Source organism: Aquarana catesbeiana, linkage group LG02 (assembly GCF_042186555.1).
Source record: "Aquarana catesbeiana isolate 2022-GZ linkage group LG02, ASM4218655v1, whole genome shotgun sequence".
Taxonomy (NCBI): Eukaryota; Metazoa; Chordata; class Amphibia; order Anura; family Ranidae; genus Aquarana; species Aquarana catesbeiana.
Genome location: NC_133325.1, coordinates 187,835,561 through 187,858,916, shown reverse-complemented (window position 1 = coordinate 187,858,916; position 23,356 = coordinate 187,835,561). Strand labels below are relative to the sequence as shown.

Below are 23,356 nucleotides of genomic sequence, written 5' to 3'. Positions count from 1 at the left end.
TTAATAAAGCCGCCCCAGGATCCTGCAATGCGATCCCGAGTGTGGCTCGGGGTTACCGCTAATGGTACTGAATTTTAACCCCGAGCCACACTCGGGAATACCGCCAGGGAGGCTACAACAGAAAGTAGAAATGTCTTTTTTTTTTTTCTAAATATTCGCTCATATCGCAAATCATAAAAAACAAAGTGGTGAATAAATACCACCAAAAGAAAGCTCTATTTGTGTGAAAAAAATTATAAAAATTTAATTTGGGTACAATGTAGCATGACCGCACAATTGTCATTCAAAGTGTGACAGCACTGAAAGCTGAAAATTGGCCTGGGCAGGAAGGGAGTTTAAGTGCCCGGTAGGCAAGTGGTTAAACACATGCTTTGCTGCAGTTCTCCTTAGTATGCCTGGGATATAATATACTTTACTACATGACTTACCTCTGACACATAGGAAATGAAGAATACATATGTATATGTAGCTTCTATTCAGTCTCCAAAGTCTGTCTAGAGTCAGCTGTTCTCATATACTTGTTGGTGCTGATAGACCCGTAACTGAAGTCTCTGAATACATACCAGGTATCTTTTTATCATGCCTATTCTCGTTTGATACTTATCCTTTCAGATATGATACAAATAATAACACATAGAACATCATTTGACTATTGGTGAACATTTTCAAGTAATCAAATATCCAGAAAACATTTGCATTCGTAGTGTTTGGTTGGTAAACATCCAGTTACGCAAATGCCTGTGTTATATCTTTGAAGAATGACATTAGCACTTCCTCGGCATCCCAGTCATTTCTAAGACAAGCAAAAAATTTGGTCCAATAAATGTAATTGTTGGACATCAAATTCCAAGTATTGATTGCTTCGTTATGTCAGAAGTTTATAAAAAAAATAAAAATTGATGTCAGTCAATAGTTTGTTATGCTAATCTTATTTTTACCCAGTCCTCTTAAAACAGGGGGTCCCAGTTGGACAATTTCTCAGCATTTGGAGGGGTAGGGAAAGATATATTTAAAATTGTGCTTTAACATTTTTACACTATTATTAACCATCTTCTCCTATATAAAGACATTCTTTGTTGATATACTTATGTCTAACTTACCAGTTCAGGTTTGAGCACCATTTATTTATGTTGTGTTAGCTGTTGCCAACTTCAGTCAAGATGGGGGCTTATTTATCAAAATATGTAAAACAGATACTGTCCACATTGCCACACAGCAACCACTTGGGCCATATTTTTTAATTTCTTTACTAAATTCTTTAATACATTGTACCTTAGGATAATTAAAATATTAATTGCATAATGATCCAGTACAATTTGCTGCTGTAGCCAACAGAGACAGCTTTTCATTCAGACACTTTGGTAAATAAGACCTACAGTATTTGACATCTGGACACATGTGAACAACTGGTAAACCACACCACAGCTACTGCATTATCATGTCCAAATGAAAAAGTGAACCAAAGAGGTGGTTATTAACTAGCAATAACCACTGTGTTTCTGTTCATCACTGTCTATTCTCTGGACTTTGGGAAAGGATCTGGAAGTACTGGATTTTTTGCAAAAGCTGCCACAGAACAAGCATGGTAGGGGAGAAATTGAGAGGCATGCTTTACATAGACAATGTCATTTTTCCCTAAATAAGCAAGATGACAGTCTCTTTAATTATCCCAAGACAGTCTCCTATTGCTCCTACACATAAGAAACATGATTGATTACTTAATGATCGCCCACCAGGTTTGCCACAACCTATATGGCGCTTGGTTTACTTTGTCCTTCTGGCAGCTAAAATCACCATTGCGGGTGTGTGGAAGTTCTATGTCGTCTGAAACAGGGCCGGTGCTACCACTAGGCAAACTAGGCAGCCGCCTAGGGCGCCCGGCCACTGGCATTCCTACTTTCTTCTCTCTGCAGAAAGCAACTAAGTCTCAGCATCAGCAGGCAGACGCCACTCCATTTGCACATAGTTTTAGAGGCACAGCGGAGGAATGGAAGCAAACAAAGCAAGCAAACCTTCATTGATGGCGCTGGTGAGGCTGCATTTGATGGGCACGTCATTAAAAAGGTGGGGTATACATGGGCAGGGCAAAGGGGGTAGAGTCAGGGGTGGAGCCGGGGGGGGAGCAAAATGAGGTTTCGCCTAGGGTGTCAAAAATCCTTGCACCAGCCCTGGTCTGAAACATAAGGTATCTTGGATCATGGTACATGAGAGAATTGTAAGTGTGATCAATGATAAAGAAACGTTTGACCAAACGTGGGAACCTTGGGCAACTTGTATGAAAGTGACACTGCCTACTTCTCAACTGTGATTGTATGCTGCCTTGATCATTTTGTGCATCTTAGGTCTCATATCTTCTCCAATGCTTCCTGTGTTTCTTCTTTTCTCTCTCCTCTTCTGGTCCCCTGTTGGAGCTTTCTTTCTTCTCTTCTCTCTGTTTTCTGGATTTATGTTTCCATAGTGGTTATTGTCAGCCAATTTCGCAAGTACTGCGCCCTCTACTGTGAGAAACATGATAGCTTCCAGTATGCGGTTTTTACCTACTGTTTAGTTAGTACTCAGTACTATGTTGGCTATTTCATGTGGCTGACCATGTGTTACAGAAATTTTGCTTGATTTATTTTCTGGCTTTGTAAAACTTCAATAAACATTTTTTTTTTTTTGAACGAGAAAATTATTGAATGGCGATATTGATCACTAACTACAATAACCAATGGCATGATGTGAAAATAATTTTCCACCAACAATGGGGCATTCCTTTCTCTGTTAAAATAATAAAGAACATTATTCCTCCATGACTTGCCTTGACAGCTGAGAAGGCCATAATGTTGAAATGTAAAATGTATTGGGCCATAGCCATTGGGGGTTATTTACAAAAGGCAAATTCATTTTGCAAACAACAAGTGCAAAGTGCATTTGGAAGTGCAGTCGCTGTAAATCTGAGGGGTAGATCTGAAATGAGGGGAAGCTCTGCTGATTATATCATCCCATCATGTACAAGCTAAAATGTTGTTTTTTATTCTCCTTGCATGCCCCCCTCGGATCTACAAAAACTGCACTTCCAAGTGCACTTTGCACTTGTAGTTTGCACTTTTAGTGCAAAGTGGATTTGCCTTTCGTAAATAACCCCCATTGTCTCTGTGTGAAATCATATGCATTGCAGGATGGAATTTTAACCACTTGACCTCTGTAACGATTTACCCCCTTCATGACCAGGGACATCTTTTGCTATTCAGCACTATGCTACAGTGTTGCCAGCCGCCCGTAGATTTACGGGCAGCCCGTAAATTTAAACCCTTTTTCGGGGTGCCTGTGAAAGTCCGTTACGGCACTATTGCCCATAAAATGATGGCCGCGAGCCGACCACGCAACTGCACATGCGCCGTTCCGAAGCCGGCCGAACTCGGGAAAGCTCGTACGCGCTCGGCGGGGCGGCAGTAGCGTGCAGTAACGTAATTGCGCCACCGGGGCTATTTTCGAATCAATCGAGAGAGACCGTGGCGGCCAGCTGAGCCAGGCCACTCTGTCCTCAGTCCTGTCATCATGCAGTGCATGACTGCGCACACACTTGTCATAGGCGGAGGTACGGAGAGTGAAGCTGTGGGGGGGGATAATATCCGCTGTAAAAGGAAGACATTACTGGGACTGGTGCCGGGAGAAGTAATGATGGTGAATAGAGCACATCATTCTCTGTCTCTGGGCCCTGGCTGCATGGCATATGAAGGGGGACAGGGACTGATGTGCTCTATTCACCATCATATTACATCTCCAGCCTACATCATCAGTGTGCTATGTGCTCCTCCTGTGCCCCCTTTCCCTTTCATTACTCTCCACAGGTCAGGGCAGCACTGTGCTGCCCTGACCTGTGGAGAGGTGAAAGGGGTACAGGAGGAGGACACAGCACACTGATGATGTGGAGAAGTAATATGATGGTGGGCAGAAGAGGAGGCTACTGTGAGGATGTATCATGTCCGCGGCCTCTGTCCACCTCCTGTAGTATGTCCGCAGCCTCTGTCCACCTCCTGTAGTATGTCCGGCAGCCTCTGTCCACCTCCTGCAGTATGTCCGCAGTCTCTGTCCACCTCCTGCAGTATGTCCGCAGTCTCTGTCCACCTCCTGCAGTATGTCCGCAGCCTCTGTCCACCTCCTGTAGTATGTCCGCAGCATCTGTCCACTTCCTGTAGTATGTCCGCAGTCTCTGTCCACCTCCTGTAGTATGTCCGCAGTCTCTGTCCACCTCCTGTAGTATGTCCGCAGTCTCTGTCCATCTCCTGTAGTATGTCCGCAGTCTCTGTCCACCTCCTGTAGTATGTCTGCAGCCTCTGTCCACAGCCTTTGTCCACCTCCGGTATCATGTCCGCAGCCTCTGTTCACCTCCTGTATCATGTTCGCAGCCTCTGACCATCTCTTGTCTTTGATCGTGTCTGCAGTCTCTGAGGGGATCCTAGAAAGGAGTCAAGAGTGGGAGCGCCGCTGGGATGGGGGTTACGGGAAGAGACAGACATGTGTGGACTGTGGAGAGGAGAATATAGGATAAAACCAGAGCCGCCAAGCCAGAGCCGTCTGACTGAGCCCTGCACGGTGCACCTGAGAGGAGGTCAGTGACAGCGCCGCCAGGCCAGTCTGGGGGGGGTCACTGATGAAAGGGTGGAGTGAATGCAATAATGGAAGAGGGCACTGATATAAAGGTTCCCCCCTATATTAGTAATCCCCCTCTTACCTTAGTGTATTCACTCTGCGGACTCTGATGTAAGGGGGAACTCTCTGCTGGCCGGGTTATAGTAACCTGACCTTCATGTAAATTGAGAAATATGTTTTTTGACTTTTGTTTAACTTCAACACATTGCTAATAGCACTAGCTATGTGTTTATAGTTCAAATATTGATATTTGCACTGTTTAGCACTAAAAAATGGTAATTTTAGGTACGTTTTTGCAGTGGCAGTAAAGAATGTGGATCTGCCAGTAAATTTCATGATTTTTTGTCAGTAAAAAAAATTGGCGCGTTTGTAAATTTTGGCGTTCTGCCAGTAAATTTCACTTCACGGGGGGTTGGCAACACTGCTATGCTATGCTATTTTTAATGGCAATTGCGCAGTCACTGCAACACTGTACGCAAATGAGATTTATATAATTTTTTTTCACACAAATAGAGTTTTCTTTTGGTGGTATTTAATCACCACATTAATAAAAAAAAGTTTGAAAAAAGTTTGAAACTCCCCTCTTTCACTGACTGCTGCATTCTAAGCTTTTTATCTTTCATGGTGCACTCATCCACCTGCGAGCTGGAGTTATTACGTTGCAATCTGAAATATTTATGTCCCGGTGGCTGTGTTTTGGATATGATACCACACCAATAATGAGCTCAGGTTTTGGCTTACCGGATATGGTCCGGAGGATAGTTTCCTCAGGCTCTCCCTGATCCTCTGTAGTGGGGGATCATGGGTCTCTGGTAAGCGGCCAATCTACATTCTTTGGTGGTGGATCTAGCACTATTTTTCTACAGTACCAAGGATTTCACAGTTTTGGATGGACTTTTCACAATAATCTATTTATTTATCACATGGGTGATACAGCCAATATTATGTCTTTGGACTCACCTTTACACTATTAACTGTTTATCATATTAATTACTAATTTTTTGGTGTTATCGCACTTCTTTCAATTTTGTTCACATTACATGTGATATTCACATATTAGATGCATTGCGGAATTATTAAGTATATGTATGTATATCAATGTTTATTTAGCGCGATTCTATATTTTTACCAAAATGAATAATTAATAAAGCCTGAGGGTTTTCTAAAAAGGCCATAACTCATCTAGCCCTACTCCCCTGCACATTTTTTTTTTTTTTAACCATTTTCCCCGCCCGGGCATCTTCTTCAGGTATGTGATGTATGCTACTCAGCCTGAAAAACCAGAGGCTGGAGAGAGTAGTGAGTTTATTTTGGGACATCTCTGAATGGAACATGACTATTGCAGTGAAAGCTACTTTTTATTTTAAGGTGCACTAGGCATTGGATTTTCTTTTGTTTTGCTGTAGAGTAGATGTATGCTATAACCTCCCTGACGTTTTTCCCAAGTGTGGCTCGGGGTTAAATTTCAGTACCATTAGCGGTAATCCCGAGCCACACTCGGGATTGCATTGCAGGATCCTGGTGCAGTGTACTAACCTTGTCTGCAGGATCCGGCGATGTCCCCCCGCTGTGTCTGCGGGCTCTGTCCTCTGCCCGATGTCCTGTGTGCCGGGCTCTGTTCCCTGCGAGGGTTGCGACGCACGGGGGCGGAGTCCGGTGGCAAATTCAAAAAATTGAAAATTCATAACACATACAGTACACTGTAATCTTACAGATTACATTACTGTATGAAATCATTTCATCTCCCTTTTGTCCCCAGTGCTTTGTCCAGTGCCCTGCATGCAGTTTTATAATATATATAATGTTCTTTCTGCCTGGAAACTGAAGATTGTCCATAGCAACCAAAAAGTGTCCCTTTACGTCAAAAGTGGTTTTAGACCAGCTAGAAAACAGCGACAGTAAAGTAGAACACTTGAGCGATAGTGAATCATGGGGAAATTAATTTTATTATAATTATATTATTTGTTATAATTATTTATAGTTATTTATTATATTATAATTTATGATTTTGTGTTTCAAACTTCATCATACCCGGGATATTTACTAGACTCTATGTGGACAGATTTAAGTGTGTTATTGCTAAGAATTAAAAGCCTACAATATATAACGCCAAATTTTTATGCAAAACAATTGTACCGCTTTGAGAAGCAAAAATCTGACATAATCATACCACCAGGGAGGTTAAGAATGAGAATTCAGAAACAATAAGTTTGTCCTGATGGCAAAAAAAAATCTTGCCTCGGTGGCCTCACAATTTCTACAGGCATTGTTTTCTACAGAAACTACTTTAACAAAAGGAAATGTGATGCATATACATTTGTAATGTCTGCCCCTTCTAAACCTTAACACGGCCTTAAACCCAAAAGCAAACATTTATTATATTGCATCTTACAAATTCTTAGAAGTGATGGCTGCATTCATTATTCATTTTCTTTTTTAGGCTTTTTTAATTCCCTCTTAACACCCCCCCCCCCACACACACACACACACACAAAAGTCACACTCAGGAGAGGAACTTTTGAGCTTAAAAAACTCTTGATGCGCTAAATGTGTCTAAACGCACCTAAGCACAAGCGTTTTTTCATTTCAATGGCCAGAATAAATTAATATTGTGCTTGAGGTGCCTAAGCGCATTTGCATAAACACAAATTAGGCGTGTTTTGAAAGCTGTTCTCCTGCCAGGAGTGTGCATGAAGCCTAATGATTGGTAAAGCTGCAATATGTTATATTTTTGGGTTAATTGCTGCTTTAATGAAAAATTGATTTCAATTCTCTTTTGGTTTAGGCTTCATTCATACTGACACTGTCAAACCTGTTAGAGTAGAAGGAATGAGGATAAAGGAGCGCCCGGTGATCAAAGAGGTAAGTAATATGTATTTTATTTGAAGTTTCAGCAACAAAAAGAGGCCAACGTGTTTCGCGTGACTAAAGACTCCCCCTTCATCAGGGCTGCTAGCAAAAATTGTTGTGGGATGATCCTGTTGGAGGGTGCCTTTGGCACATGGATCTGGACTGTCAAGTCCTCAGCGCTGGCTGTGCGTTCAGAGGCAGCAATTGCTGAAACTTCAAATAAAATACAAATTACCTCTTTGATCACCGGGTGCTTCTTTATCCCCATTTCTTCTACATTACACGCGGAGTCGACCGTAAGGACGCACACCAAGGTAGCAGTCCAAGCCCTAACAGGGCTCATCACCACCTTTTTCCAAACTGGGCATGGACCTATGGAAAATAATCCTTTCCCTCTGCCCACACCCTACCAATCTACAACACTGACTGATAGAGTCGGTCCAGCGTGATCTACACCCATTCTTCTAAAGCTGTTAGAGGGCATTTATAAAATGCAAATAAATGCAGGTAATGAGTGTTTGCTGGAATTTAGGCCTCATGTACACTGTGCTGCTGGTAAACAGATGTTTAGGAGCAGTTGGGCATTTTTTTCAACTGCCCCTGAACTCTCCTCTATGTTCTCTTATCTGTACATGTACACAGGGTTGTTTATAGTCGTTTCTAGGCAGTTGAGTTTAGAGGCTTTTTTTGAAACGCAAATAAATGGGTTCAGAAGCTGTGTTTAGAGGCATTTCGAGCGCCAAACGCTTCTATACGCAGCTAAATGCGGCAACTCACGTTTAGCCGCATTTCATTTACAGGTGTTTTTCATTTTTGGCTATTTTGAAAAAATAAGAAAAAACACTTCTAAAACACAAACGCAGCTAAACGCGGCATGTAAACGCGGCAAAACAGACGTTTTAAACGTGGGTTACTATATGTCAAGTTAAATCGTTCGTTCGTTCAGGAGAGGTTGTAAAAACATCCTATGTACATGAAGCCTTAGGTGTAGTCAATTTAACTGCATTAGAATTCTGTGCATCCAGAATCCAATTAGAAACTCTAAACGTGCCAAAAACTGCTCTAAAGCAGGAATATCTAAATGCATGAAAAAGCGATCTTGGAAGCATAAAAGTTCTTCCCAAATATCTTCTCCTACGTCTAGAAAAGCTAAATGCAGGAGTGCCAGTGGGAATGAGTCCTAAACTTGTGTGTCTCTGATATCAATACATTTGAAATATTAGCAACAAGTCTCCCTTTGTCAAGCAGTCCTTGAACAAAACTGCTTTTGTAAAGTGCAATAATTTTGTATTACATATTTTTATTATATGTGAAATATTGTAAACATACGCTATATTGCCAAAGGTATTTGGGCGCCTGCCTTTACACGCACATGAACCTTAATGGCATTAGTCCGTAGGGTTCAATATTGAGTTGGCCCACCTTTTGCAGATATAACAGCTTCAACTCTTCTGGGAAGGCTGTCCACAAGCTTTAGGAGTGTGTCTATGGGAATGTTTGACCATTCTTCCAGAAGCGCATTTGTGGGGTCAAGCACTGTTGTTGGATGAGAAGGCTTGGCTCGCAGCCTCCGCTCTAATTCATTCCAAAGGTGTTCTATCGGGTTGAGGTCAGAACTCTGTGCAGGCCAGTCAAGTTCCTCCACTCCAAACTCACTCATCCGTGTCTTTATAGACCTTACTTTGTGCACTGGTCCAAATCATTTGGTGGAGGGGGATTATGGTGTGGGGTTGTTTTTCAGGGGTTGGGCTTGGCCCCTTAATTCCAGTGAAGGGAACTCTTAAGGTCAGCATACCAAAACATTTTGGACAATTTCATGCTCCCAACTTTGTGGGAACAGTTTGGGGATGGCCCCTTCCTGTTCCAACATGACTGCGCACAAGAGCACCAACAAGGTCCATAAAGACATGGATGACATCTCCAGAGGAGGAGATCAGTTCCCATAAAGGTATCCCGCTCCAGCAGGCTGCAAAGCTGCAGCCTCAATTACTGGCCAGCCCAACCTCCTAAGGCCTGTACACACGATCAGAAAATCTGAAGTTAAATTTCGTCTGATGAACGATCTGACGATTTTCTGATCGTTAGTATGCTGCTTTTGACAGCCGATTACGAATTTTAGTCAGACAAAAACTGGATGTGCAGGCTCCAAAATCTGTCTGATGTGACAACGTCCGATTTTCTGTTAATTAGTATCTGTAAAAATCTGAAGAGCAAGACTAGGCATGCTCAGAAATGAAAGAACACATGCAAAACAATTCAACACATTACGTTACTTCTGACGTTGAATTCTGTCGTATGAAAATTTTCTGATGGTGAGTAACCTTTTCACTTTTGATTTGAGACTAGCATGCAACAAAAAACTGACGTAAATTTGTCCAATAGTCTGAGTGTGTGTACAAGGCTTTAGTCCACACATGCCTGGGAGGGTGGGGATGGGGGGTGGACACATAGGGAGAATCCAAACCGCTGCTGCAGTGTAGCCCAGGCGCCAGATGTAATTTTCAGTCTTATCTATAGTCCCATCGTACACATTTCTGGCAAACAAGGCTTGTAAAATGATGGGTGCTGCAGCAATTACCAGCTGGGTCCTGGAAACATCAAACAAGTGTACATACTAGTCAGCACACCATGGATCAACAATCACCGTCCAAAGGTTTATTTATTGCAGAGAGATCACATCACAGAGGATGCAATTACCAGTTGACATGGCGACCTGGTTTTGTCGAGCCCCGATCGATAAGGTCTTAAACTGATGTTGTATGTTGATCAAAGCATTTTGATTTACATATACATGAAATAACAAATACAATGAAGCCATACATTGTGTTTATGCTATGCCACTTGCAGACTACCTGCAATTTGTAATATTGTACAGGAACAGCTGCATTTTGGACAGATTTCCTTGGAATTGTGCTTCATTGTCATTTGTACTACCTGTGTGCTCACCTTCCATTTAAAGCGCATTTTCACCCATTTTTTCTTCTTTTAATGTCTGTTTTAAGCATTTCAAGTGCTTTTACCAATGGCTATTTTTTTTGTAAAAAAATACAGTTTTTCTTAATTTGTCTGCAGTATTTCTTGGTGCGTCCGCCTAGGCGATTCCGTCACTAGGCGATTTGCAAGGGATCCTGGGATAGCAGCATCATGTATCCCAGGAGTCCTTGTGAATCGCCTAGTGACGAAATATTGCGTTATTTCCAGACCGTTGCAACTTGTCAAGAGGAAGGAGCACCGCGTGGTGACATTACTGTGCAGACGCTGCACAAATCCCACTTGATCCCACCAGAGGGCTTCAGATGTATGTAATATAGTTGTACCTGAGTAACAAATAGGTCATATGTATCTGTTCTTCTAATACAGAGGTGCTCAACCTTTTGAAGAGCGAGGGCCACATAAGTGATTTGGTAACCGGTCGCGGGCCACAATGAAATTAAATGGTGCAGAATTTCAAAGGTTTTATTTTGAAAAGTATAAAGAACAGTCTCCTCTTATAGCTACTGAATGCCAGTAGGGGGAGAAGCCGGATTTCATCGGTTTCTGGAGGAAAATGGAGAGGATCGCTTCCTGTATATGCCGCCCTCTCCTGTCCAAGTGTAAAACCCCCTGGAGCATGGGGTGGGGTTACCATTGTGACACCTGACGCTACATCAGGGGTTGGGGGTGTGTGGTAAAAACATGTCTCAAATATGGGGTTTTTCTGCCCTCCCCCAAACTGAAAACATACTATTCTGAGCCCCCTATAAGGCTGCTTTCACACTGATGCGCTGCGGTTTACCTGCACAGCGAGTGTAGCAAAGTACATCTGTGGCTTTCCTGCGGGTTAGCCATAGACTTCTATTATACCTTGCGGGTGGGGTGCACTTTCTGAAAGCGCACCAAAACTCCTGCATTCAGGAGTCTGTGCACTTTCAGGAAGCGTACAAAACTGCAGGATATAATATAAGTGTGTTTCTCTGGTTTGAGGTTGAGGGCCACATCAAATGGCTCCAAGGGCCACAGGTTGAGCACCTCTGTTCTAATACAATGCTTTGTAAACAATCTAATTGGCTGTTGTAGTCAACACAGGCAGCTTTTCATCCAGATGCCTTGGTATAAAAAGGACTACTGTATTTGAAAGGTGGACACTTGTCCAAATGTCATCTACAGCAATTACCATTGTTTTCTATTTATTCTCTGGATCTCAGGAAAAGTGGCAGTGGGGCAGAATTTCAGGACCAGTGTGTTATACCGAAGAAAATTAGGTACTGTCCGTACCAAGGTATGGCTTGCTATCATGTCTGTAGAGATTGCCCATTTTGCTGAATTTAACCTAAAATGCATCCTGAAATTAATATATTAGGCTTGCATCACAGAGCTAATGTGCCAATATTTAAATATTTATTAAAAAAAAAAAAAAAAAAAAAAAAGAGTGAATTTCAGCCTAATCAGGATTTCAAAATTACAGACACTTGGCTGAAATACATTTTCTTATCCTGTGTTAAAGCTTTGTAAATTAGGCTGTTTCTTACACGACAAAATTCAGGTTTAAGTGGCAAAATACAATAGTAATGCCCTGTACACATGGTCGGATTTTCCGACGGAAAATGTGTGATAGGACCTTGTTGTCGGCTTCATCACACATTTTCCTTCGAATTTTCCTACACACAAAGTTTGAGAGCTTGCTATAAAATTTTCCGACAACAAAATCCGTTGTCGGAATTTCCGATCGTGTGTACACAAATCCGACGCACAAAGTGCCACACATGCTCAGAAAAAATAAAGAGATGAAAGCTATTGGCTACTGCCCCGTTTATAGTCCCAACGTATGTTTTACGTCACCGCGTTCAGAACGATCGGATTTTCCGACAACTTTGTGTGACAGTGTGCACGCAAGACAAGTTTGAGCCAACGTCCGTCGGAAAAAATCCTAGGATTTTGTTGTCGGAATGTCCGATCAATGTCCGACCGTGTGTACGGGGCATAACACATACAAAAACAATCTATAAAAAACACACAATTTAGGAAAAAGCTAATTTTATTAATGGTATACAATTTTATGGACACTAAATCTTGTTAAAAACAGACACTTTGGAAAACATTTATGTAGTAAAAATTCCAGCGTTGCTGAGTTCTCAGGAAAAGGAAGTATATATTTGGTTCCAAACAATGGAAACATACCTGCTTAACTGATACCCTTACAGAAAAATAATATATAAACATTAAAGTGGCATGTGTTACTCTCATCCGCCAAGTGCAAACTATTAACGGCTTTGTGTAAAATATTGTGCTACGACTCCAATACCAGACTTTTCAAATGCAGTAAACTTGTGACAGGGGCCAACACTGTGTGTAAAAGCCACACTAAATTCCTCCTAAACAAGAAATCTAGGTGAAAACTGCATCTAACCTTCAGGTCTTCTACTTTGTGGACAGCATGGTAAAAAAAAAAAATTAATAGTGCTATAAAAAAAAAAAAAAAAAAAAAAAAAAAAAAAAGCCAGAAATAACTCTGACAAGTCCTCAATACGGTGTAATCCTCCTCTTATTGGACTACAAAGTTCACGATCATGAAATTATTGGTTAATCCTTGGTAATGCCCCATAGTATTGCTGAAGATAAACGCTGCTGCATAACAGAATGCTTGGTTATTTTTTGCTGGTGGCAAATCCATTCTTTCCACCTCCAGAAGAATGATGGGATATTCTGGGTGCTGAAACTTTGTGGAGGTCATTGTATTATGAGAAGTGCAAAGGTCGTTGTTTGTCTCTATACTGCATCATTGCAGTGGCGAACTACATTTGTGCCAGTCATGAATTTTGCGAACCTGCCATAATGATAAAGAGACAGAGATAAACCTAACAAGTCTTTTATGCAAACATAGCTTATAGAAAGCTTCATCAAATGTTTAATAACACCCATTAACCACTTACGGACTGCCCACTGTGGATATACATCGCTACTTTGAAGTTTTTGCACAGTGGGCAATCCTCTTTCACATAAAAGTGGTCCCAGCGGCAGATTCGCCATGAGATCACTTTTATGGGCGGCGGGAGAGGTGCCCCCCTGCCGCTTTCGGTTGTTTCCGTGGCTTACTGGAGAGATCAGTAGCGGCGGAAACGATCTGGTCCGTGGGAGTTATGGGCAGGAAGTTGAGTGAGGGCAAGGTGGCCCCCACTCGAATCTAGGCCCTTGGAGAAATGGAGTGACATCAAACGTAACTTCTGCCCTCCAGCCTTAAAGGGCCCATTTTTTTTATTTGTAAACATAAAATTACTTTTTTATTGCTTTAAAGTGTAAATGTGATATCTGAAGTCTTTTTGACCCCAGATCTCACATTAAAGAGGCCCTGTCCTGCTCTATTACAAGGGATGTTTACATTCCTTGTAATAGGAATAAACGTGAAAAAAAGAAAAAAAAAAAAGTAAAATAAATAATGAAATAGTAATAATAATGTCCCTCCAAGCTCATGTGCAGAAGCGAACGCATAAGCAAGTCACGCCCACATATGTAAGTGGCGTTCAAACCACACATGTAAGGTATCACCACGATCATTAGAGCGAAAGCAATAATTCTAGCACTAGATCTCCTCTGTAATGCTAAACAGGTAACCTGTAAAAAAAAAAATTAAATCATCGCCTACGGAGGTTTTTAAGTACCGTAGTTTGTCGCCAAACCACAAGCATGTGCAATTTTAAAGCATGACACGTTAGTTATCAATTTACTTGGTGTAACATCATCTTTCAGATTATGCAAAAAAAAAAGAGCTAACTTTACTGATTTCTTATTTTTTAATTAAAAAAAGTGTTTTTTATTTTGTTAAACTGTGCAAATACGACGTGACAAAGTATTGCAAGGATTTCAATTTTATTCTCTAGGGTCTCTGCTTAAAAATAAATAAAAAAAATTATATATATATATATATATATATATATATATATATATATATATATATATAATGTTTGGGGGTTCTAAGTAATTTCCTAGCAAAAAATACTGATTTTAACTTGTAAACAACAAATAGAAATAGGTTTGGTCCCTCAATGGTTAAGTAAACTTTACCTCCAGCTGTCAAAACCAAACACTGCAGGATGTCAGAGAGAGAAACAATTCCTTTAGCCACATTATTCTTATCCACTACAACCAGTCTGTGTACCTAGAGGGAAAAATAAAAATGTGTTTTTAAAGAAAATAGTAAGCCCCAACCTCTATCACTATAACAAACACACTACAAGAGACCTACAGACCTACTGTGACCGTTTTGTTATATTACGTCCACACGGGTATGTACTTGTTTTTGTCTCAGTAAGTTTTATTGAAAATTACAGGAGGTATATGTAAAGAAAGATAAAAAAAATAAAAAAATAAATAAAAAAAACTTACCTAAAAGAAAAAAAAAAAAAGTACAAAAGAGATTCGTATCGAATTCTAATCTTTTTGCCTCTATACACAATGTCCAAGTCAATCACCTGACCCAAATCCAACTGAGCATGCATTTCACTTGCTGAAGACAAAATTGAAGGGAAAATGCCCCAAGAACAAGCAGGAACTGAAGACAGTTGCAGTAGAGGCCTGGCAGAGCATCCCCAGGGATGAAACCCAGTGTCTGGTGATGTCTATGCGTTCCAGACTTCAGGCTGTAATTGACTGCAAAGAATTTGCAACCAAGTATTAAAAAGTGAAAGTTTGATGGATGATTGTTAATCTGTCCCATTACTTTTGGTCCCTTAAAAAGTGGGAGGCACATATACAAACTGTTGTAATTCCTACACTGTTCACCTGATTTAGATGTAAATACCCTCAAATTAAAGCTGAAAGTCTGCAGTTAAAGCACATCTTGTTCGTTTCATTTCAAATCCATTGTGGTGGTGTATAGAGCCAAAAAGATTAGAATTGTGTCGATGTCCCAATATTTATGGACATGAATGTATATGTCAATTTAATAGCCATTTGCCAAGTTGATTCAGGGTATGCCAAACCTATGTCATGTACACAGGTATGTACTTTTAAAGAATAAGTTCACCTTTGGTAACAGGTTACATGTTCCATGCTCCAGCAACCTCTCCCAGATCCCCCTTTTAATTATGACAGCAGGCCGGAGATCTTCTCTGCACCCACTGTCAAAATTTGAAAACAATGCGGCCATGTAGTGCTCAGCCCACAAGACCACATCATTCATTCACAGAGTTCTGTGAATTAATGCACAAGTACCGACACATCCTTTGTGGCTGATGGGTTGTAGTTCTCAATGAACAACCAGGGCGCTGATGATCGCTCTAACATCATTGATTCTTCCTGTCAATCAATAACTGCCTGCCTTTACAAGGTATGGGCAGACAGTTGCACTGACAGTCTGCAAGAGCCTGAGACTGCACCTGTGATCTGCGGAGCAATGCTTTACAGCAAGGGGTGATCAACCTGCGGCCCTCCAGCTGTTGCGGAACTACAAGTCCCATCATGCCTCTGCCTTTGGGAGTCACGCTTGTAACTGTCAGTGGCTCTCATTGCCTCATGGGACTTGTAGTTTCACAACAGCTGGAGGGCCACAGGTTGGGCACCCATGCTTTACAGGGTCCTAAAAATAAATAAATGCACTTTTTTTTTACCTGCAAAAAATGTGCATTTATTATTATTTTTTTTTTATTTAGAAAGGTGATTTTATCCTTTAATTCTCTGAAAAATAAAACTAACTAAAACAAGCCCAGTTCTAGAGGTTGCTGCTGAGTTAACCACATCCTTCCCCCAATTCTCTTCTCCCACGGACTCTCCCTGTCCAAAAGTAAGGATTCCAAGCACACCATGTGGGTAACTGGAAGCAGTGCTATAGATAGCATATGTTCGCAGTAGAGACACTTTTTTTTTTTTTTTAAATGGACACAGTCTAATTAAAAACTGATTATATTACGGACCTCTCTGACTGTGTTAAGTGCATGGCTGTCAAGCTGACTCTCGTTTCAATATTTTGGGAGTCACTTCCATTGAAGAAGTAAGCAAATAAGAAAGAACTTTGTTCTGACTTGTGATTTTGATACTTGTTCCGGGTCAGTGTCTCAAAGTATTCAAGCCTAAAGGTTGAAATTATAACCAGGCAACTAATAGTTTCAGAAGCAGGAAAGCAATGGTAGCTTCGATATACCTGTCTCCAATGACAGGTTTGGTATAATGCTTGCCATGGTTTACATATATTCCTAATGATACTAAAGAAAGGCAGGAACTAACAAATACTTCTGAACATCTGGCTTAGGACATAGGTATATGTGCTGCACATACTTGGCCATCCTCCCAGTTTTGGGAACAGAAAATAAAATGCTTAGATAAATTTAGAGATCTAAACAGCTCTGGCATTCCACAGCACTGTAATATGCACCATCCAACACGTTATGTTTGTGCATGTACCTGCTGCTGTCCATCCTTCCCCGCACCTACAACAAGGAGAGGGGCGCCTCTGAGTATAAATCATAAATACATTTTATTAAAACAACAATATCCACTCACATGGAAGTTGGAGAAGTTGCATTAAGGTCGGTTGGCTGGGCTGGAGAGATGCGGTGGAACTACAGGTCACAGCGGTTCCTGCAGGGCATGCCAGGTCCAAAGAGGATTAGTTCTTGCAGCCAGGTTCAGTCTCTTGCAGCGAACAGTCCAACACAAATCCTGCTGTGTTGGACTGTTCGCTGCAAGAGACTGAACCTGGCTGCAAGAACTAATCCTCTTTGGACCTGGCATGCCCTGCAGGAACCGCTGTGACCTGTAGTTCCACCGCATCTCTCCAGCCCAGCCAACCGACCCTAATGCAACTTCTCCAACTTCCACGTGAGTGGATATTGTTGTTTTAATAAAATGTATTTATGATTTATACTCAGAGGCGCCCCTCTCCTTGTTGTTGTTTTAGCTTGCTGGACCCTGCTTTTGGTTCCTTTGGTGGCCGCCCTAACTGACCTCTTGTATATACTCCCAGTATATATGCATGAACTTACACATGCATTTTTACAGTTTTCAGTTTCTGGACTAATCGGTTTTACTTTCAAGGTAACTGTGCTTTGCGCCTTTTTACTTGTACTTCCCCGCACCTATACTGCCAGCCAGCAGCAGACCTGCTTGGGACACTGGGAAATATGAGTTTGTGAATGCTGTGCAGTTAGTTTCTCTCCTGCTCCAGGTACTAGCGATGACATGCTTTTTTGGATAAGTCCACTTCTCCCTAGGGGCTCTACACCGTTTTGGTCTGCTATGCTCCCGATCAATGGACAAAATTGACTGACCCCCCCCGCCCCCCCCCCCGGACTAAGTCATCTGAAAGCTCTCAATCCCCCAAACTACCAGGTCTCTTTTATTTTAGCTCTGCCAGACTAACTGTGCCCTACCCTGGAATTACAAAAATCTTTGCCTGCATCGCCACCCCGACTTACCATCCAACAAGGGTACACACCTCTCATAGACACAAATTAAATACAGTGCATCTGGAAAGTATTCACAGCGCTTCACTTTTTTCACATTTTGTTATGTTACAGCCTTATTCCAAAACGGATTCAATTCATTATTGTCCTCAAAATCCTACAAACAATACCCCATAATGACAATGTTTGGTTTGAAATATTTGCAAATTTATTAAAAACAAAAAAATCACATGTACATAAGTATTTACAGCCTTTGCTGAACACTTTGTTGAAGCAACTTTGACACCAATTACAGCCTCAAGTCTTTTTGAGTATGATGCTACAAGCTTGGCACACCTATTTTTGGGCAGTTCCTCCTATTCTTCTTTGCAGGACCTCCCAAGCTCCATCAGGTTGGATGGGGAGCGTCGGTGCACAGCCATTTTCAGATCTCTCCAGAGATGTTCAATCAGGTTCAAGTCTGGGCTCTGGCTAGGCCACTCAAGGACATTCAGAGTTGTCTCATAGCCACGCCTTTGTTATCTTGGCTGTGTGCTTTGAGTCGTTGTCCGGTTGGAAGATAAACCTTCACCCCAGTCTGAGGTCCAGAGCGATCCGGAGCAGGTTTTCATCAAGGACGTCTCTGTACATGGCTGCATTCATCTTTCCCTCAATCCTGACTAGTCTCCCAGTTCCTGCTGCTGAAAAACATCCCACAGCATGATGCTGCCACCATCACCATGTTTTACTGTAGGGATGGTATTGGCTAGGTGATGAGCGGTGGCTGGTTTCCTCCAGACACGCTGCTTGCCATTCAGTCCAAAGAGTTAAATCCTTGCTTCATCTAGAAAGCAAGAGGGTAATGGAACTTTAAATGATGTGCATGATTACATGCACCTCCACTCCTAAATCGAAAATAAAAAGAAAGAGTTTTTTTGGGACTTTGAGTGAGGCACAAGACACGTGGTAGGAGAAATTATGTAAATTGTTTAATTGACATAAAAACAAAGCATACCTCATAACATGTGATACGTTTGAACATGAGTATGTTAACCTATATACAAAACGATGACATACAATAAAGAAGAATTTATATATGTATACATGGACGCATCTGAAAATCACATAGTGTCCCATGAAAGTAACTGGTATAAAAAGTAAAATGCTTGTTTTGGTAATGAAAAAAAATGGGTTATAGGATACAGAGGAATCACAGTTGAGGTCAAGCTATGTGTTGGGAACATGATGACATTGAATAGGCTTGAAGCGTTTCGTGGTCAGTTGCCACTCATCAGGAGAAAACGCATAGAATATCAGAAAAAGAATGAAAAAAGTACTGAATAGGATTTAAATGTTTTGCCCAGATGGTAAGAAAAAAAGGTAGGGACAAGTGGAAACAAGATGTGTATCTCCCTGGAATACTTACGTATAAATTGTTCTAAATAAGCGCTGTTGCAAGTCAGGATCTGTAAAGCGAGTCTATCCCGGGAACTGAGGGAATGAACCCAAGGAAGAAGCGAGCACACCGACACACCCCAGGAGCACCCTCCAAACGTAATGGGCAAGGGTGAAAAGAATCCAAATACGTTTATCAGTTATGGATATATTTTTCATTGATTCATGACAAATGTCCCCATACATGTGTAATAATATCTCTCACCCACAGGTGGTGTAGTGAGCATATTCAATTGATCATGCGGCTGTGGGGGGAAAGTGCAGCCGTGCATTGCTGACATCACTCACAAAATGACCTGTGAGTGGTTAAGAGGGCTACATCCTGTGGGTGGTCTCTGGTATACAGGACTATAATAGTCACTAGCATACTGTGTGGGGCAGAAGTGTGTTTTGAGAGGAAGGCTGTTGTTTGGCAGTCTGTGAAAGGACCAAGCATGCAGCCAGGATTTCTGAATTGTCCTGTTTCCAGAGTTAAGTATTACGTTTCTTGGGGATATTGGAAATCGGAGTGTATGTTTAAGCTTTGTTATTTGGTGTAATGTTTAGGGTAACTTTTATGTGTAAGGAACTTTATGTATTTTGATGTCCAGTAAAGTTTTTTGTTTTATGCGTTTTATAGAAACTGCTCTTGGTGTGTCTCTTCATTGTAAACATCCACTAGATATTTGAGTGATTGTCCAGTATACCTTCATTATAAATTGTGTTGTTTTCCACATTTGATACAATGTCTGTAGAGTAAATAATATAGGACCAATAAATGTGAATAGTACCGGTATGTACATATTCATGGACTATAAACCAACACCCATTATTGCCTAAAAAAGTGGAAAGCGTGGTGGAAACAAAGTGAAGGGAATCATATACCACATAAAGAGAAAATAAAATAAAAAGGTGAAAAATTGCATGAAAATCATGTGATTCCCCAAAGGGGGAAGGGGTGAGGAAAAACAGAAAAGTGTGCGTGCGGTCTTCGTGATAAAGAGAAAAATCAAAGGGATAGTTACCTGGTGACATTGCACAGAGACATGCTCCAAGATATGGTATGCATGTGTTAGGAGAAAAGCCAGAGTGTAAACAAGACTCCCAGTGAGGGTATAAGTAATGCCCGACACTCCCCGGGCTCCTCCCATACATATTCATTGATTAGAAACCAACACCCATTGTAGCCTGAAAAAGCATGGTGGATACAAAGTGATGGAAATCATATGCCACATAAAAAAATAAAAATAAAAAGGTGAAAAATAGCATGAAAATCATGCAATTCCCCAAGGGAAGGGGTGAGGTCCCAAAAACACCCCTCTCTTTCCATCTTTGTTTGATCAGACCAGAGAATTTTGTTTCTCATGGTCAGAGTCCTTACAGTGCCTTTTGGCAAACTCCAGGCGGGCTGTCATGTGCCTTTTAGTGACTTCCGTCTTGCCACTCTACCATACAGGCCTGATTGGTGGAGTGCTGCAGAGATGGTTGCTCTTCTGGAAGGTTCTTCTCTCTGGAAGGTTCTTCTCCGCTCTAGGAAGAGTCCTGGCAATTCCAAACTACTTCCATTTACGGATGATGGAGGCCACTGTGCTCGTTGGGACCTTCAATGCTGCAGAAATTTTACTGTACCCTTCCCCAGATCTGTGCCTCGATACAATCGTGTATTGGAGGTCTACAGACAATTTCTTGGACTTCATGGCTTGGTTTGTGCTCCGACATGAACTGTTAACTGTGCGTGGGACCTTATATAGACAGGTGTGCCTTTCCAAATCATATCCAATCAACTGAATTTAATACAGGTGGACTCTAATCAAGTTTTAGAAACATCTCAAGGATGATCAGTGGAAACAGGATGCACCTGAGCTCAATTTTGAGTGTCATGGCAAAGGCTGTGAATACTTATGTACGATTTTTTTCCCGCTTTTTTATTTTTATTAAATCTGCAAACATTTAAAACAAACTTCTTTCACGTTGTCATTATGGGGTATTATTTGTAGAATTTTTTAGGCAAATAATGAATTTATTCCATTTTGAAGAAAGGCTGCAACATAACAAAATGTGGAAAAAGTGAAGCTCTGTGAATACTTTCCAGATGCACTGTAAGTTTTGTCAAGAACTCTTCTTTCCACAAGGCACACTACACCCTTTTTGGTATTAGACTTCAGTAATCTAATATTCACACCTTTGCTTATTTTGCATTCACTTTGTCTCCATTGTTCCTGATACTCTATTGATTGCTGCTGTTTACAGCACACGTTCTGTAAAATGTATTATTTTTCTACCTCTGCTTCAACGAGCCGGTTGATGATGGTTTCAAGAGTTTCATATGGGTAACATTTTAGGACACCTTCAAAGTAAGGAGAGCGATGTCCAAGAGCCTTTGTCACGGTGATATCCAAATTATTGTAAGTTTTCTCAGCAGCTAAATTCTAGATATAACAAAAGGAGATATCAGACCTGATGCATACAGAGATCACCAGAATATGCTATGATGAAAGAGAAGTACTCACAATGACATCAAACTTGGAATAAATATCCACCACACGCCCTGTGAACAAGAACAACCAGCCATGAAAAGCAGACATAAAACTTTGTAATGTTATAGAATAAAAGAACACACTTTGATCATTCCTAGAGTCTCTTTTTAGAATGAATTCTGCTCTCTTGCATGGTTGGTGGCATAAATTCTGGTAAATACCATCTATCGATATAAATTCCCTAACTAAAGAATTCTGTAAAAGAGGAGAAAGTGAAGTGATTGCCTTTCAATAGTCCTTATTCACACGACCGATTAAGGCCATACACCTTCCAGTGCCAACATTAATCTCCCACGTAGATCCCTGGTGTTTGCAATCAATTGCAGCCAGAAAGATTGTACAAATCAATGACCAGGGCCTATCCTCTGTCCATAATTGCATGTAATGCCTCAGATGACTGTTTACATGCAAACAGCCACAGAGCCTGTCCCTTGGCAGAGCTGATTCTTGGAGGTGTACAGCCTTGACTAACCTTGTGAATACATTCATGAACAGACTATTGAATCTGCTCTAGTAAATTTCAGTTTAGAACGTTGTTTTATTTTTTACAGGCAGCACATTTTTTAAAGAATACCCAGTTAACTGTTTAAAAGAAAAGTCTTCACAATATTTGAACGTTACAAATAGCAATGCATATATACCAATTGGTATAAGAAACTCAAGCAATTGAACATGGACTCAGGAGGCACTAGTTTCTTCCAACAATCCAAAGAATAGGCTTCAGATGAAGTAGAGTAAAAGTATCTAACTGTGGTAGGAGCATTAGGCTACATTTACACCGGTGATTTAGGCCGGTGCGAATTTTAGGGGCAGGAATCAAAGATTCCTGCTGCAGCTGTGAGCGGCTAGTTGCAGCTGCCAGCCCCATTCACTTTAATGACAGGTCGTGGGTGGCTGCAGCTATTCGATGGTCTCTGAACAGCTAGCAATTACCTGCATCCAGCAGCGATCACCGCAGGTAATGCCTGGGCGCACGAACAGCAGCGAATAGCTTCGGCTGCCTGCAACCTGTCATTATAGTGAACAACGGTACACCAAGCCACTCAGAGCCGGAGCGATTCCTGCCGCTACAATTTGCACTGGCCTAAATGGCTGGTGTGAATGGAGCTTTAGGCTGGGTTCACACTATACTACACAACAGTAGTACGACTTTCATCCTACTTTGCTCTGCGACATCAGTCCTACATTGATCCTACATCCATCCGACTTTCATGAACAGGATACTACTTTGATCTGACTTTTCAGATAGTACACTTGTCCTTTGACCAATCAAAACTAACACACAATGGGAGGGGCTACAGCAGGGGGCAGGAAATAACACAATGTCGGATGCCAAAGTCGGATGATTAGGACAAGGATCCGACTTTGATCCTACTTCAATGATAGTCAATGGGCTGACGTAGGATCAAAGTCGGACCAAAGTAGTACAGGGAGCATTTTCAAAGTCGGACCGGCTTGTGTCGGACCATAGGGAAACATTGATTTATACACGTCATGCGACATGTGCTCCCAATGCTCCCAATGCCAGAGCGTTTGTCGGAAGAGTGT

At 41.4% G+C, this 23,356-nt stretch overlaps 1 protein-coding gene across 1 annotated transcript in view; it reads right to left on the bottom strand.

The window, feature by feature from the left end:
• Positions 1–12,481: 12,481 nt before the first annotated feature.
• Positions 12,482–23,356, bottom strand: part of PRKAG1 (protein kinase AMP-activated non-catalytic subunit gamma 1) — a 53,508-nt gene continuing 42,633 nt past the window's right edge. The window contains exons 10-13 of the mRNA XM_073614053.1: positions 21,782–21,819; positions 21,554–21,700; positions 14,524–14,617; positions 12,482–13,288 (exon numbers count right to left, since the gene is read on the bottom strand). Of these exons, the coding sequence (XP_073470154.1) occupies positions 13,272–13,288; positions 14,524–14,617; positions 21,554–21,700; positions 21,782–21,819 (296 nt within the window). The 3' untranslated portion in view covers positions 12,482–13,271. The remainder of the gene's footprint in view (positions 13,289–14,523; positions 14,618–21,553; positions 21,701–21,781; positions 21,820–23,356) is intronic.